General features: G+C 41.7%; 1 protein-coding gene across 3 annotated transcripts in view; it reads left to right on the forward strand.

Moving 5' to 3' along the window:
- The first annotated feature begins 2,644 nt into the window (after nucleotides 1–2,644).
- Nucleotides 2,645–17,137, forward strand: part of PCMT1 (protein-L-isoaspartate (D-aspartate) O-methyltransferase) — a 51,732-nt gene continuing 37,239 nt past the window's right edge. For 2 of the 3 annotated variants that reach the window (XM_058735618.1, XM_058735617.1), the window contains exon 1: nucleotides 2,666–2,983. In XM_058735618.1, coding sequence (XP_058591601.1) covers nucleotides 2,755–2,983 — 229 coding nt within the window. In that variant the 5' untranslated portion in view covers nucleotides 2,666–2,754. Of the gene's footprint in view, nucleotides 2,984–17,137 lie in introns of all 3 variants that reach the window. The other variant, XM_058735615.1, reaches the window with a different exon arrangement.

Genomic DNA, 17,137 nt, shown 5'->3' on the forward strand with positions numbered 1-17,137 from the left:
GGTGGCTGCGGAGAGCCAATTCTCTTCCATGGTTTGGTAACCACCAAACCCAAAGTGGAAGGAAATTGGGGCGCCCTTCCTCACCAATATGGCTCTGAACAGAGTCCAGTCAGTATAGGAACACTAAAACAGTGCACATGTGCAATAACTGCAATATAGAGCAAATTTAAGGGGCGCTTGGGTGGGTCTGTTAAGCGTCCAGCTGCAGCTCAGCTCGTGATCTCAGGGTTTGTGAGTTCTATCCTGCATCAGGCTCTGTGCTGACAGCTCAGAGGCTGGAGCTTGCTTCAGATTCTGTGTCTCCCTCTTTCTCCGCCTCTTCCCCTCTCATGCTGTGTGTGTGTCTCTCTCTCAAAAATAAACATTTTTAAAAATTTTTTTTGAAAAGCAAATTTGAGAGCAAAAACAAAACAAAATCAACGCAGGAGAAACCACCTAGTAGCCATACCTAAGCATTATGGGTTGCATTCCAGGACCCATAGAAAAGATTGAAAATCCCCCAATTCTCTTGGAAGTACGTACATTACTGTACAAACTTACTGGTAGTCCCTCAAATACTCTGCTTCAAAGTTGTTAATACCCACTGTCAGAGCCTAGAGTTGGAATTCTAAAAACTCCAATTCTAGTTTTGATGCCCATTGCCTAGCTGTGTAACCTTTCTCAATTCACTTATGTAATTAATAAGTTTTATCTGTCCCTCGACAGCCTAGGGATCAGTCTCTTAGGTTCCTTCATGCTTCTTTCTGATTACTTATAATATCCTTTTATTCTCTCTACTTCTTGGAATCCTGGCCATCCTTCAAGAACCAGTTCCTTCCCCTATCTTATCCTGATTACTCCAGCCCACGACAGGTCTAAATAAACATAGCACTTGATATCTAGACCGGTAATAGTACTTATAGGTTCCCCTCGGCTGCTTGTTTTCTTTTAATGTAGATCTCCCCCATTAGAATGTAAATCATATTGCATACAAGAGGTATCACTGATTTTTTAAAAATCTCCTTTATATTACACCCATAACTGTGGTAGTTGTTTCTTAAAAAGGGGCCATGATATCTTGTTTTTGATATTGGTCATCCTATTTCACAGCCACAGCTTATGGAAGCAGCACGTGTAGATGCAATCTGTCTAGGTCAGCTTTAGAGAGAGTTATCAAGCTTTTGTTGAGAGTAGACTGGTTTTGTTCTTTTTTAATTTTTTTTAACATTTATTTATTTTTGAGACAGACAGAGAGAGAGAGAGAGAGAGCATGAACAGGGGAGGAGCAGAGAGAGAGGGAGACACAGAATCCGAAACAGGCTCCAGGCTCCGAGCTGTCAGCACAGAGCCCGACGCGGGGCTCGAACCCAGGGACCGCGAGATCATGACCTGAGACGAAGTGGGACGCTTAACCGACGGAGCCACGCAGGCGCCCCTGGTTTTGTTCTTTTAACTAGAAAAACATTAGGAAACTTCAGAGAGATGACATAGAAAATTATTAAAGTCCCAACCTGACAATTTTATTTCTAATATTAAAGAACACTAAGATACCTCCTTAGCACAGTAGGCACTGTGTCCGACTCAAAAAGAACACCTTTTTGAGTGTGGTTTCATTTATGGTCACAGAGTCCCAGAAAACAGGTAATGTACAAGTATATTTAGGAGGAGGAGTAGGCTGAGTGTTACATTTAACAAAATCTGGTGAGAATTGGAATTTGAAAATTGCTGCTCATGCAGTAGCGTAGAGGTCTTGACATCACTTCGTTTCCTTTCTTAAACGTTTATCGGACTAAATGATGACTGGATTCTGTCAGTCTCAGGTCTGATTAGGAGTCAGCAAGTTGGATGTGATAGGCAATGTTCCCTGTCAGCTTCTCACTCATTGTCTTACAGGGCTGATAGCGATAAAGCTGGTGTCCAGTCTAACGTTGGAATCTGTGGGGATTAATCAGCTGAAAATGCACTTGTGTTGGGAGAATAACACATTCTCCATAAGATACTGTGGTATTTTTAACCGATTGCATTGTTTTCAGGAGCAAAGCACTCCCTACGCTCCACCCACCCGTCTTGGTGTTCCTCCACTCAGATTTTGTGGTTTAGAATTGAGAACAAACCAGGGTCCCAAAGTCTCTGCTAAACGAACACTGATGTACTTGTCACAAAGCCAGAGGCTCGAGTACTCGGTTGAGAGAGGGCCTTCGCCCTCTGGTTCTATTAAGATTATTCAGGCTCCACGACACGGAGTTCGGGTTCTAACCGACCTAAATATTAGACAACTGGGTTGGGTGAGACAGGACCAAGGAAGCCCACCGTCTAACAATCTGGACAGCTATAGGAGCAGACCCGCCGCTCGCAACAGCTGACTCAGCTGCGACTACGGAGCTACCGGCAGCGGCGTAACCAGATCGTAACCAGATCGTAACCAGATCGAGCAGACGCGGCGGCACGAATCAGCCTCGCCGTCGTGCCGCGGCGCTGAGTGACCAGGACCATAGCCAGGCACGCGACCAACCGCTTCGGGGCCCACCCCGCCTAACCGCAAGGCGACTCAGCAAATTGCCTGTGCGTTGGCCGAGGCCTCAGGAAGGGGGCACGCAGCAGCAGCTGCAGCGGCGGCGGCGGCGGTGCTGACTCAGCCCGGGCTCCCAGCCCGTCCGCAGCAGCCGCAGCAGCCACCGGCACAGGCGGCGGGGCACGAGGCCACCCTTGCCTCCGGCCCCACCCCGCCGCACCCGAGGCCGCGCGGCGTCACAGAGCGCATGCGTGCCGCGGGGGATGCCGGGAGCGCGCAGTGGCGGCACCGGCGGCGACAGCAGTCAGAGCGGAGGCTACAGCGGGGACGCGAGCGGGGCGGTGACCGTGTGGGAGGTGGTCTCACTCTTGGGGAAACTGCTGGGCACCGTCGCCGCGTTGAAGGTGGTTCTGTACCTGCTCCGGGTGTGCTTAGCGATGGCCTGGAAATCCGGCGGCGCCAGCCACTCGGAGCTAATCCACAATCTCCGCAGTAAGTGCCACCCCCGCCCGATGTGGGGCAACTGGGCCAGGCTAGGCCTGGACTGGGTCCCCCTGGGCCGTCCGGAACGCCCTGTTTGCCCTCCCCCCGCCCCCCCATCTCCAGCCCGGTACCGGCTGGAGGGTTCGGCGCAGGGTTGCACCAGCAGCCTCGAACGGCATGCGCTGGCGATCGCCTCCCTCAGGACCTGTCACTCATCGGCGACGTGGACGCGAAGGGAAAAGAAAGCTACGGGCTGCTCTTGGTGGGGCAGGAGCAGGCGTCTCCCCGCGGGCCTGGGGGAGGGGTCGCGGCACAGGTGGTGGGGCTGTCACTCGAGTCAGCCGCCTGTTCGTCCGGGTCCGGCGGGCGAGGGGCGTGCCCTTGGGGTGGGGAGATGTTGGCGGGGCCTGGGACCCCACCCTCGACCCCCGCATCTTCTCGCCTTCCTCCTCCTCAATAATCGACCTCGCTGCGAGCATTCTCTCCCACACTGACTCCCCCGCCCTCCGTTTTTTCCTCTGGAGGGAGATGCCACCCTCTGATACAGGCGAGGGGAGGGAGGGAAAGATGAGAGTATTGTCATTGCGGATGCTGGGAGAAATTTCTGGGGCGGCTGTCCAGTGGATATCTTCGTGGGGGGGGGGTGGGGGCGGAGGAAGAAATTATCAGAGGATGCTGTTCCTGACAGACTTGTATTTCAGGAGCTATTAGAGGTCCTGGTCCAGCGAAGGATTGTATGTGTGGAATGTTCTGACTTTGTTTTTCAAGGCTACCAAGGCTTTGTAAAAGCTTTGTGTGGAAATTTTGTCATGTCATTCTCTTTAGTTATTGTATGCCTTCGTCTTATGATGATTTTAGGGTGGGATGTGAGTGCTGTGTCACTTTCTTTTTTTAAATCGAAATACAGTGTCGCTGTCTGGTTGGAAGACCAGAAGGACCGCAGTCCATAATACTCACTGTGATCAGAATTTATAGCCCCGTTTGCCACCAACTTTGCAAATAATCGTATCCTGCCACGTGGTATTTTTGTCTTATGTTATTTAGCCTTTTTTATGTTTGTCATGTTTCCTAATTCCATTTGTAACTTCCTTGAGGGCTGGGACTTTTTTTTTTTTTTTTTTTTTTTTTTTTAAATATCTTCGAATTCTCTCAACTCAATACCCCTTCCTTTTCTCCTAAATGCAATTAAATATACCTTATATGCTTGGATCTGTGCTTGGAATACCAAGATGAGTGACAAAAATAGATATTCTTGTCTGGCACATGGTTAGTACTTACTATTAGTCATTTGACTTTTTGTTTTTTACAGTATTTTAAAATTTTGAAATTATATCCTTTGTATTTAGCAACGAAGAATGTTTAGATTTCCCAATTCTGTCAAGCATCGCCAGCGTTCACTTTATGGAAGGATATTTGATTGGAGTGGACATTATATGCTGAGGCAGTATTTTGAAGTGTGATTTAGGTTCCTATGGATTACACATAGGCTCAATACGTTGCAAGTTTTTAGATAAAATTTCTTGAAATGGGGTAGTGCCTGCTGTTGCAGTGCACACACCCAAAACATTCTATGCACAAATTATGATTAAATAACTTTCCACTGGTAGGTTGGCACAATAGACACTCAGCTGTGGCAGAAATTGGTAATCAGGCTCTTAAAGTCTCTCCTTTTTGGGCCATATGTGTAGGAAGTCAAGCCTACCTCTTTCCCCAGTGGTTTTATAATCATTTTATTATATTCTCTTATTCCTAGCTGAAATTTCTAAGGATATTTTTCTATCAGAAAATTTAATAATAAATATTTAAGGAGCACCTGGATGGCTCAGTTAAGTACTGGACTCTTGGTTTCTGCCCAGGTCATCATTTCACAGTTCATGGGACTGAGCCCTGCCTCAGGCTCTGTGCTGACAGCGCAGAAGAATCCCTAGGGATTCTCTCTCTCCCTCTCCCTCTCTCAGTCACTGCCCTACCCTGACTTGTGCTCTCTCTCTCTCTCTCAGAAATAAAGAAACATTTAAAAAATATTTAACATACGTGGATGTTGATATTGCAGATATTTAGTCTTCTATCTATGATTCATAAGAGGAAGTTTGAGTACTCAAATTGTTTTTCCTCTCGTAACACTTGTGCAATGTCAGTTTCAACTACTTGCAGAATTCTAGCTAATAGGTTTCATTTTTATTTAAATGTTCATTTATTTACTTTGAGAGAGAGAGTGCACGGGGGAGGGGCAGAGAGAAGGAGAGAGAATCCCAAGTAGGCTCCATGCTGTCAGGACAGAGCCTGGCTTGGGGTTCAGTCTCACAACTGTAAGACATGTAAGACATGTAAGAAAGACATGAGCTGAAATCGAGAATAGGACACTTAATCTACTGAGCCACCGAGATACCTGGTTTCATTTTTATTTGTTAGTTTATTATAAAAGTAATATTTTCTTATGTGAGAATTTCAATTAGCACAAAAGTTGAAAACTTCTTTCTTTTCTGGGTTATTACACTGTTTATTCTAATAACTTAAAGGCTTCTACTTGAATCTTTAGAAAAAGATTAAAGTGTGGTTATGTTGTTGAATCACTATATTATATACTTGAAAGTAATATAACACTATTTGTTAACTATACTGGAATTAAAATTAAAAACTTAAAGAAAAGCGTTATTATATTGATGTTGAAGTGAAAAAGGATCTGCATATTGGAAGAGGAAGCAAATTACAGTTATGTATCTTTTTAAAGCAATGAAGTTCACGATTGCTTTAGATTTTTTTTTAATGTTTGTTTATTTTGAGAGAGAGAGAGAGTGAGAGTGTAGAAAGAGAGAGGAAGAGAGAAATTCTAAGCAGGCTCTGCCCTGTCAGCTTGGAGCCTGACTCAGGGCTCAATCTCGTGAACTGTGAGATCATGACCTGAGCAGAAATCAAGAGTCGGATGTTCAAACGACTGAGCCACCCAGGTGCCCCATGATTGCTTTAGTTTTAATATTATTACAGTTTATCGGGGTGCCTGGATGACTTCAATCGGTTGAGCGTCTGACTTCGGCTCAGGTCATGATGTCACAGTTTGTGAATTCAAGATGGGCATGGGGCTTGCTGCTCTCAGTGCAGAGCCTGCTTCAGATCTTCTGTCCCTCTTTCTCTCTGTCCCTCCCCCTGCTTGTATTCTCTCTCTCAAAAATATATAAAACATTTAAAAAAATTTCAGTATTATAGTTTATTAAAAATATTTACTTAGTTTTCCTTTTATAAGATGTCATACTATAACTATGATTGTGTATGATTTCATAGTTGATACATCATTTATAGAATATTGTAGAATGTAATGGTATATTTTATATTTCATAGCTTATGTTACGATGAAAATCACTATTTTTTTAAAGATTTTATTTTTGGGGTGCCTGGGTAGCTCAGTTGCTTAAGCGTCCAACTCTTGATTTTGGCTCAGGTCATGATCTCAGAGTTTGTGGGATTGAGCCCCATGTTGGACTCTGTGCCGACGGTGAGGAGCCTGCTTGGGATTCCCCTTTTCTCTCTCTCTCTCTCTCTCTCTCTCTCTCTCTCTTTGCCCCTCCCCACGCATGCACACATTCTCTCTCAAAATAAACATTAAAAAAAACCAAGATTTTATTTTTGAGTAATCTCTACACCCAACGTGGGGCTTTGAACTCACAACCCCCAAGATCAAGAATCGCATGCTCCACCAACTGAGCCAGGCAGGCACCCAGACAACCACTCTTAAGTAATTTAGAATGGTTAAAACTTGAGCATGCTTCAGAATCTCCTAGATCACTTGGAGAGCTTGTTGAAACAGATTGCTGTGGTCCAAGAATTTGTATTTTTCTTTTTTTTTTTTTTAATTCTTTTTAGGCTGGCTCCGTATCCAGTGTGGGGTTCAGACTCACAACTCTGAGATCAGGAGTCACATGCTCCACCAACTGAGCTAGCCAAGCACCCCCAATAATTGGTATTTTTAACGAGTTCCTAGGTAATTCTGCTACTGATCTGGGACCACACTTTAAGAATCACTGACACAGAGGGGCACCTGGGTGGCTCAGTTGGTTGAGTGTCTGACTTTGGCTTAGGTCATGATCTCTCATGGTTCGTGAGTTCAAGCCCCACATCAGGCTTTGCAATCATGTTGGGGGGAGCCTGCTTCAGGTTCTCTGTCTCCCTCTCTCTCTGTCTCTCCTTTGCTAGCTTGCACTCACTCTCTATCTCAAAATTAAATAAACATTAAAAAAAACTTATAATTAAAAAAAATCACTGACAAAGAATTGGAAATTATGAGGTTAAACACTGCCAATGTTTCAGCTGAATCAGTTTTACGCTTTAGAATAAAGTTTTAGAAAAGAAGTCTATAGCAGTCCTGCCCAAAGAGTTGTCTGTAATGTCTGTATCTGTGCAGTTTAATATGGTAGTCATCAGCCACATGTGGCATTCAGCATTTGAAATGTGGTTAACACAGCTGAGGAACTAAATTTTTGTGTTATTTAACTTAAATAGCCCACATGTGGCTAGTGGCGGCTGTGTTAGTGCTGGTTTATGGAAATAAAGAATATAGCTATTTTATAATTATGGGCTAATAATGTGCTCTTGAAACAAATTAAAATAACTGTGAGCCTGCTTAATCCAGGAAATGTGACAATTTAAGTAATGTTTATATTAGAATTTATTTTCTACTTTTATTGGGAACATTTCAAGTCATGGCCACGTAAAACAATGTGTTTTGTTTTGTTTTGACCTATTTTTATTTGTTAAAAAATTTCAGTCCACTGCCCTAATATATCAGTTATTTTTACTTTGCATCTTTGTGTCATTTCTCATATACTATACCACATAGAATTTGTCATTCAGCCAACTGATATTTAACTCTCTTCTGTATGCCAAACTCTAGGGATATAGCACTCAACAAATATTGTCTCTTGTAGGTTACTTCTAATGGGAGCAGACAAGTGAAATAGCTGGTATGTCACACTATAAATGACAGAGTAGGGAAGGAGGATGAGGAGTGTGGGGTGCTAGATTTGCAGTCGTAGGGGAGAAGGCCTCACTAAGGTGTCATTTGAACAAAGAGTTGGTGGAGGGGAAGAAATTCTAGCTAGGTAGATAGAGCTGCGGGACAGGCATTCCAGGCAGAGAAAATTGCATGTGGTAGATTTGGATTAGGGGTGTGGGAGAAAGACTGAATCAAGGATATGATAGCAAGGTTTTGGGCCTGAGCAGCTGGAGTGATCTGCCATTTTCTGAGTTGGAAATAATAAGTGAGTGAGCAGCAGGGACTTTGAAGTTGTGGGGAGGAGGCATGCAAGGAGGTGGGGGAGAGCAGGAGTTTAGTTTGGGGGATGTGTTTGAGATGCTTATAAGACATTTCAGTGGAGACTTAGAGCAGGCATTTGAATAAAAATTATGATGATTTGTGGTTTTTGTATCCTTATTTATTTCTGCAAATAAATTGGAATTATTTTATTTTTGTATTTAGAGTGTCAGTTCTTAGGACTAGTAGCATAACTAGTGGGAAAGAGAATATTCCAATAATTTTATCATGTGTGTTCATGGGCCAAATATAACCAGCTAATAAAATCCTCAGGGATTATTTTCAGAAATTGGGGCCTCGTTTAGAATCCAGAACATACCTCCTTATTTGACTTGTTTCAGGTCAGTTTTATGGGTACATACTAAGAAGTAAACTTACAGTACATTGAATCAGATTTAATTTATACGACGAGGGGGCTTTAATATTGTGTCTACTTAAATTTAAATCATTTAAAATTAAATGAAATTAAAAATTCAGTTTCTTAGTCACACTAACCATATTTCAAGAGCTCAGTAGCCACATGAGACTTTAGAAAGAAAGAAAGAAAGAAAGAAAGAAAGAAAGAAAGAAAGAGAAGAAAGAAGAGGTGCCTGGGTGGCTTAGTTGGTTGAGCATCTGCCTCTTGATTTGGCTCAAGTCATGATCCCAGGGTCGTGGGATCGAGCCCTGTGTCGGGCTCTACACTGAGCGTGGAGCTTGCTTGAGATTCTGTCTCTCCCTCTGCCACCTCCCCAACTTGTGTGCATGCTCTCACTCTCTCTCACTCTCTCTCTCTCTCTCTCTCTCTCTCTCTCTCTTAAATAAATATCCACATGAGGTTACAAGCTGCCTGTTAGTGCAGACAGAACATTTCCATCATTGTAAGTTCTATTGTGCAGCACTAGATCTGGATGTATTGTATATTACATTCTATTTAATGTGGTCTTGGGTCCATTGTGCTGTTCCACATATTTTTATTAGTATTACGTTTAGCTTTGACCCTCATGCTTTAAGAGTAGCAGTTAAAAAACAAGATATTCAGACAAGGGTGATCAAGATGATGAGAGTGTCGGCATTTTATATGGTGATTCGATGGGATTGAGGTTGTTTGATTTAGCAATGAGAAAGCTTAAGAAGAGCAATCGTGTTTAAATATTTGAGGAAATGTTATGTAGTAGAGGGTCAAACCAGGACAACTGGGAGGCAGATTTTGGCTCATTATAAGGAAGTATTCACAATGCTATCCCAACAATTGAAGAGTTGGCTTTGAAAAATAATGTTTTTTGTCACTGGATATGTTGAAGCAAAGAATGACCGTTTTCTGTAAGGGATGTTGTAGAAGAGACATGTCATCAGCTTTGACTGTGTGCTAGACTTCCACGGACCCTTCCAAATCCAGCATTCTGTAATTGTATTTATTTATTTATTTCTAATTTTTTTTTTAAGGTTTATTCATTTTTCAGAGACAGAGCGTGAGCGGGGGAAGGGGCAGAGAGAGAGGGAGACACAGAATCCGAAACAGGCTCCAGGCTCTGAGCTGTCAGCACAGAGCCCGATGCAGGGCCCAAACCCATGGACGGCGAGATCATGACCTGAGCTGAAGTCGGACGCTCAACTGACTGAGCCACCCAGACGCCCCTGTAATTTTATTTTTTAATGTTTATTTATTCTGGGGGGAGAGGGAGAGAGAGAGCAAGAGAGAGAGAATACACAGGGGAGGGGCAGAGAGAGAGGGAGAGAGAATCCCAAACAGACTCAGTGTTGTCAGTGCAGAGCCCTACGAGGGTTTTGATCTCACAAACCATGAGATCATGACCTGAGCTGAGATCAAGAGTCAGACGCTTAACCAACTGAGCCACCCAGGTGCCCCAAGATCCTGTAATTTTAAACATGTCATGGATTTCATAAAATCAACTGTGGGGTTTGTGTATGTGTGTGTTAGGAGAGAGCCACAGAAGTTAACATTTGGTTACCTGTATTTTAGAGTTGTGTATGACATTTTAGTTTGTCAAATGTGAGGACTCCAGGGAACATGCTGCTTTAAGAAATAGTGTCAAAACTGGGTCACCTGGATGGCTCAGTCTGTTGAGCACCCAACTCTTGATTTTGGCTCAGGTCATGATCTCATGGTTGTGAGATTGAGCCCCGCATTGGGCTCTGTGCTGACAGCACAGTCTGCTTGGGATTCTCTCTCTCCCTCTATCTCTGTTTCGCACCCTCTCTCTCTCACTCTCCAAATAAACTTTAAGAAAAGAAAAAGAAATAGTGTCAAGACAAATAGTTAGCTTTATGTATCTATTAGGAGTGATAGTTCAAGGAAAGATGTGGGTATTTATTAATTTTTTTTTAAGATGTGGGTTTTTAAAAATTTTTTAATGTTTATTTGTTTTTTGAGAGAGAGAGAGAGAGAGAGTGAGCGAGTGGAGGAAGGGCAAAGAGAGAGGGGGGACAGAGTTTCCAAAGTGGGCTCCGCACTGATAACAGTGAACCTGAAATGGGGCTTGAACTCAAAACCACGAGATCATACCTAAGCTGAAGTCAAACAAGTCAAACACTCAACCAACTGAGCCACCCAGGCATCCCAAGATGATTTTTTCTTTATTAATTATCTGACAGAGTGCTACATTAGTTTCAACTGTACAACATAGTGATTTGACAACTCTAGTGAGAAAGATGTATTTAGAAAAAAAAATTTTTTTAATGTTCATTTACTTTTGAGAGAGAGAGAGAGAGAGAGAGAGAGAGAGAGAGAGTGCAAGCAGGGGAGAGGCAGAGAGAGGAGACACAGAATCCAAAGTAGTCTTCAGGCTCTGAGCTGCCAACACAGAGCCTGACGCCAGGCTTGAACCCATTAACCATGAGGTCATTGTCTGAGCCAAACTTGGACACTTAACTGACTGAGCTACCCAGGCACACCAAGAAAGAAGTATTTTGAAATAATCTCTGGTACTTAGATGATATGCTTTATTGTAACTTGCCGTCACATGAAATTCTTCTTTAATTATAGTGTGAATTTAAAACTAATCTCTTTCAGGGGCACCTGGGTGGCTCAGTCGGTTGAGCATCTGACTGTTGATTTCAGCTCAGGTCATGATCCCAGGGACATGAGATTCAGCCCAATGTCGGGCTCCATGTTGAGCATGGAGCCTGCTTAAGATTCTCCCTCTCCCTCTGCCCTGCTTCCTCTCTTGCATTCTCTCTCTCTAAAAATAAAATAAAATAAAACAAAATAAAATAGAATAAAATACAAAATAAAATAAAAACAGAAACTAATATCTTTTAGACTTTCTATACCCAGAGTGTCTCAAGCTCTGCTTATCTCATATCATGTCTAATTCTCGGTAGGAAACAGGTGCACCCGGGTGGCTCAGTCGGTTAACTGTGTGACTTTGGCTCAGGTCATGATCTCACACTTTGTGAGTTCGAGCTCTGCATCGGGGCATTCTTCCTGGTGTGTTCAGTGCTTCATATCAACACAGACTCTCTTCTTTTTCATTTCTACCAGGATTGCTTCCATTCTTCTATTCTCCCAGGTCACGAATCTTGAAGTAGTCATTGATTCTTTTAGACCGTTACCACATTAACTGAACAGTTCTTCCAGATGCCTTTCTTGGTTTGCTTCCACTGTAGTTTCATTGATACTTTCCCAACCTAGGTCCTTAGTTCACGCTTGGAGTGATAGACCTCCAAGTGTCTGATACGTTGTCACACTTTCCCTTTCCTCAGCTCTGTTCTACACATTATACTGATTTTCCTAATATACCAATTTCTGTTAAGTTGCTTGCCTTCCCAGGCTCCTGTTGCTTGCTGTATTAAACACCTTTTGCTTAGCTTTGCGGCCTCTTTAGGGCCTTATACAACTAACTATTCCCATGCTCCAACTCCAGTTCTGTTCTTCAGGCTGATTTCATTTTCCTCTTCATATACTGTGTGCCTGAGGGTACCTATTCAGCTGCTATAACAAAGACCAAAATAACAATGGCTTAACATAATCAAAGTTTCTCTATCCTGTAACAACTAAGTAATTCAGAGCTAATATGGTGGTTCCATAGTGTAGAGCACAAGGATCTCTCTTGTGCTTCCTAAAGTCTTTCCCTCATCTGAAAGATTGAAGATAGTTTATTTACCTCCATCATTTCCATATTCTGGCCAGTGGGGTGAAGATTGAGGAAAGAGAAAAACCCCCATTCCTTTTTAAGGGGATGATCTGGAAGTTGCATGCATAATTTCTGGTATGTTCCATTGACAAGAGCTTAATTGTAAGATTATAGGTAACTATAGAGAAGCTAGGTAATGCATTCCATTAAAATTCTACCACTGTGAAGGAAAAGGACTCTCTCACTACATCTTAGATCTTGCTAATTGGAGAGTATATTTATGTATGTGTGTGTATTTTGTGTATGTGTGTGTGTATATATATATATGTATATATATATATATGTGTATAAATACAAACCATCTGTGATAAAGGGTTGGGAGAATTAAGATTAATTTTTAGTCAAGTAATATGTACATGGTTAAAAGATAAAATCATACAGAAGGGCTTTTAGTGAAAAATAACGATTGCTTGGCCCTATTCCTCCTCACCCCTAGACTCATTGCTTAGACGGAACCACTTGTGTTGTTTTGTTTTGTTTTGTTTTTAGTGGGCTCCATGCACAGCATAAAGCCCAACGGAGGGCTTGAACTCATGACCCAGAGATCAAGCCCTGAGCTCAGTTCAAGAGTGGGATGCTTAACCGAGTGAGCCATTCAGGCACCCCGGGAACCACTTTTAACTATGTTTTTTTGGTTCTTCTGTTAGTTACCTTCATGTCTTTAAATCATGTGGTTAAACTGTCATTTCTTATTTTATCAACTTTGGACATTATCTGTTGACCTCCTGCCAAGATGGATGAGTATTTACACCTACTCCTCCCCCATCATAATTTTTGCTTCCTTTTTTGTGGTTACCTTTGTAACTTTAAGTAATATACTTTAACCTCAGTTTCTTGTTCAATAATTCATAAACTAACACTACCTCTGGTAACTTTGTAAGAAAGGATACCAGCGAGCTCTTCCTCTCATTTTACAACTTATTAGTGGGTCTTTTACATTGTCAAAATTGATAGTTTGCATTTTGTTCTGAGCAGTAAATAAATTTTCTGTACATTGTTGTTTTTTTAATGTTTTCAATTTATTTATTTTTGAGAGAGAGAGTGAGTGGGGGAGAGGCAGAGAGAGAGGGAGACAGAGGATCCGAAACAGGCTCTGCACTGACAGCAGTGAGCCCAACGTGGGGCTTGAGCTCACAAACTGCAAGATCATGACCTGAGCCAAAGTCGGACACTCAACCGACTGAGCCACTCAGGTACTCCTGTACTTTGTTGATTTTTAAGTGTTGAAAATCAATAGTCACCAGTGATGATAACTCATGACTGAGTTATGTAGTCTGCTGTGCGTTTATTCCCTGCCTTCTGTTTCCAGTATCACAGATCCCTCCTACTATTGTAGAGGAATAGTCAGATATTTTTCCTTGTTTTGTATTACATCAGTTGCTTTAAATCCTGTCACATTTTAGTTTTCTTTCATATCTTTTTTTTTTTTTTCCCCCGGAACTTATTTCCCTCTGCACCCTTCTCCACCCCTGAAGTTAAGAAGAGAAACAGAGGGGCGCCTGGGTATCTCAGTCGGTTAAGCATCTGACCCTTGATTTCAGCTCAGGTCATGATCTCACAGTTCCTGAGCTCAAGCCCCATGTTGGGCTCTGTGCTGACTGCGTGGGCCTGCTTGGAATTCTGTCTCCCTCTCTGCCTGACCCTCTCCTGCTTGCTCTCTCTCTCTCTCTCTCTCTCTCTCAAAAATAAATAAATAAACATTAAAAAAAAAAGATGTTTTTAAGAAAAAAAAAATGAGAAACAGATACCTTCTCAACATGGCTCTGATCTCTTTAAGTTTTTTTATTATTTGGTTTATGGCTTGGATTCTACTACATTCTCCTTTTTGAACCTTCTTATTTGGATCAATTGCATATTTGGACCAACACTAGCCATTCTTATAATTATTTAATTAAGGTCCTTGGTCCCTAGGGTGCAGGAAGATTGGGTATGGGTGGTTATAGAGCTGTTTGCTATTTCAGAAAGCCTGATGGTAATTACACATTTACTCATAATTGGGCTATCCACGAAAAGTGAAACATTAAATTATTTTACTGTTTGCTAAAAATAGTTCAGGGTGCTGGCAGTTATACATGTCAGATTACCAAAAATGGTAAAATGACTTAATAACTTAGTAAATGTAGCTTGGTTTAGGCATCTTTCAAAATATGGAATTTGGGGCAAAAACAAAAAGAATATTGTGAAAATTTTGGAAACTACCCAATAATGGCATAATAAGGGTTGATACTGAGACTTGATGTGTTCATCTTTTTAATAAATAGTGACATGCTTTTAAAAACCATTTAGAGGGGTGCCTGGGTGGCTCAGTTGGTTAAGCGTCCAACTCTCAGTTTCAGCCCAGGTCATGATCTCCAGGTTCATGGGCTTGGGCCCCACTTTGGGCTCTGTGCTGATGGTGTGGAGCCTGCTTGGGATTCACTCTCCCTCTCTCTCTGTCCTTCCCCTTCTCATACTGACTCTGTCTCTCTCAAATAAATAAATTTAAAAAAAATTAAAAAAAAAAAAGTAAGAAACCATTTAGAGGGGCACCTGGGTGGCTTAGCTGGTTAAGCATCTGACTCTCCATTTCGGCTTAGGCCATGGTCTCACAGTTCTTGAGATCAAGCCCTGCATTGGGTTCTGCACTGACAGAGTGGAGCCTGCTTGGTATTCTCTCTCTGCCTCTGTCTCCATCTTTCTCTCTCTCTCTGTTTCAAAAATAAATAAATAAACATTTTAACAACAACAACAAAGACCATATAGAGTTTTTAGTAAATTCCATATGCCTACATAGAGTAAGAAAGTAGCCAAAGAAACTCATGTGAGTTTGATAGAAGTGTATTACCTAGCTTAAGGGAAGTAGTCTGTTCACTTTGGTTTTTAGAATGTGCCTGGAACAATATGTTTGATTTTAGATATCACACTTTTAAGTATCCATCCAAAGAATGAATAAGTGAATATGATGATGGTTTTAAAAACTGATGAATATTGGAGACATTGAATGAAGCTGCTAAATCTGAGAAAGATAAGGCTTGTATCTTAAAGATACAAGTGGTCATATGTCTTCAGATGAATGAAAAATGTTGGCTGGATAGAAAATTCAGTATTTCTTTTGTGGCTTAAGAGAGCAGTACTAAGCGTTCATGTAAGTAAGTTATAAAGAGGGAGATTTCATATTAATACAGGGAAATATAATAGAGTGATTTGAATGTGGAAATCTTCAAATAGTAGTCATGATACCAATTTATGAAGAAGTTAGACTTTAGGGATCCTAAGACCCCATGTAACCTTGAGAGTCTGTGAATCATCTCTCTAGAATTTGAATTGAGTTCAAGACAAAAGAACCACTCAGTTATTTTGGAGGGTGCCTGGGTGGCTCAGTCAGTTAAGTGTCTGACTCTTGGTTTCAGCTCATGTCATGATCTCATGGTCATGGGATCGAGCCCCACATCAGGCTCTGTGCTGAGCATGGAGCCTGCTTTGGGTTCTCTCTCTCCCTTTCCCTGTCCCTCTTCCTCTGCCTCTCTCGCTCTCTCAAAATAAATAAATAACATTTAAAAAAAAGAATCATTTTGGGAAATGAATTAGAAGTCATTAAGCTATTTGAATATGTTAGTGGAAGTATAGTTAAGTGGTTAGTAGGAATGTAACATCTCAATTTGAATGGCCCTACATCTGATTTGCTCTGAGGTCTTAGACAACTTAGTCTCTAAACTCAACTTTATCATCTGTAAAATGGAGTAATAATAGTGCTTACTTTTTAAAAAAATATTTATTTATTTTTGAGACAGAGAGAGAGAGAGAGAGAGAGAGAGAGAGAGACAGAGAGACAGAGCACAAGCAGGGGAGGGGCAGAGAGAGAGGAAGACACAGAATCCGAAGCAGGCTCCAGGCTCCGAGCCGTCAGTACAGTCTGATGCAGGGCTTGAACTCACTAGCTGTAAGACCATGACCTGAGCCAAAGTCAGACACTCAACTGACTGAGCCACCCAGGCACCCCAATAGTGCTTACTTTATAAGATTGTTAGAGATGGCATAAGACTATTTGTAGTTCACAAGTTCATACCTTAACAGGGGTAGTGTATATAATATGGGTAGGATTTTGTCTGGCACAGGGTTATGTTTAGTAAATAATAAGTCTTATTGTGATTTAAAATTGTTTTGAAAATGCTTTCACTGTTTTATTTATTTCACTATTTTATTTTAATAAATTTCACAGGTAGCTTGCTTAAAGTTATTTGTGTAGAAATAATATTTCCCATGGGGGTTAATTTACCCAAAATTTATAACACTTTATTTTATTTAAAAATGTTTTTAATGTTTTATTTATATTTGAGAGAGAGAGAGACAGTGTGCAAGGGAGGAGGAGGAGCAGAGAGAGAGGGAGACACAGAATCCGAAGCAGGCTCCAGGCTCTGAGCTGTCAGCACAGAGCCCGACATAGGGATTGAACCCTCAAGCCATGAGATCATGACCCAAGCCAAAGTCGGACTTAATCAACTGAGCCACCCAGGCACCGCATATCCAAAATTTATAATATTTTAAAATGAAAAGACTAAATAAGTTTGTCTTTGCCAGTCTAGGACTATTTACAATGTTTTTCTTTTTTCTTTTTTTTTTTAATTTTTTTACATTTATTTATTTTTGAGAGACAGAGAGAGACAGAGCACAAGTGGGGTAGGGGCAGAGAGAGAATGAAACACAGACTCCGTGCTTTGTTTGCTAATTTTTAACTATATTCTT

This window comes from Neofelis nebulosa, chromosome 6, assembly GCF_028018385.1.
Source record: "Neofelis nebulosa isolate mNeoNeb1 chromosome 6, mNeoNeb1.pri, whole genome shotgun sequence".
NCBI classification, from domain to species: Eukaryota; Metazoa; Chordata; class Mammalia; order Carnivora; family Felidae; genus Neofelis; species Neofelis nebulosa.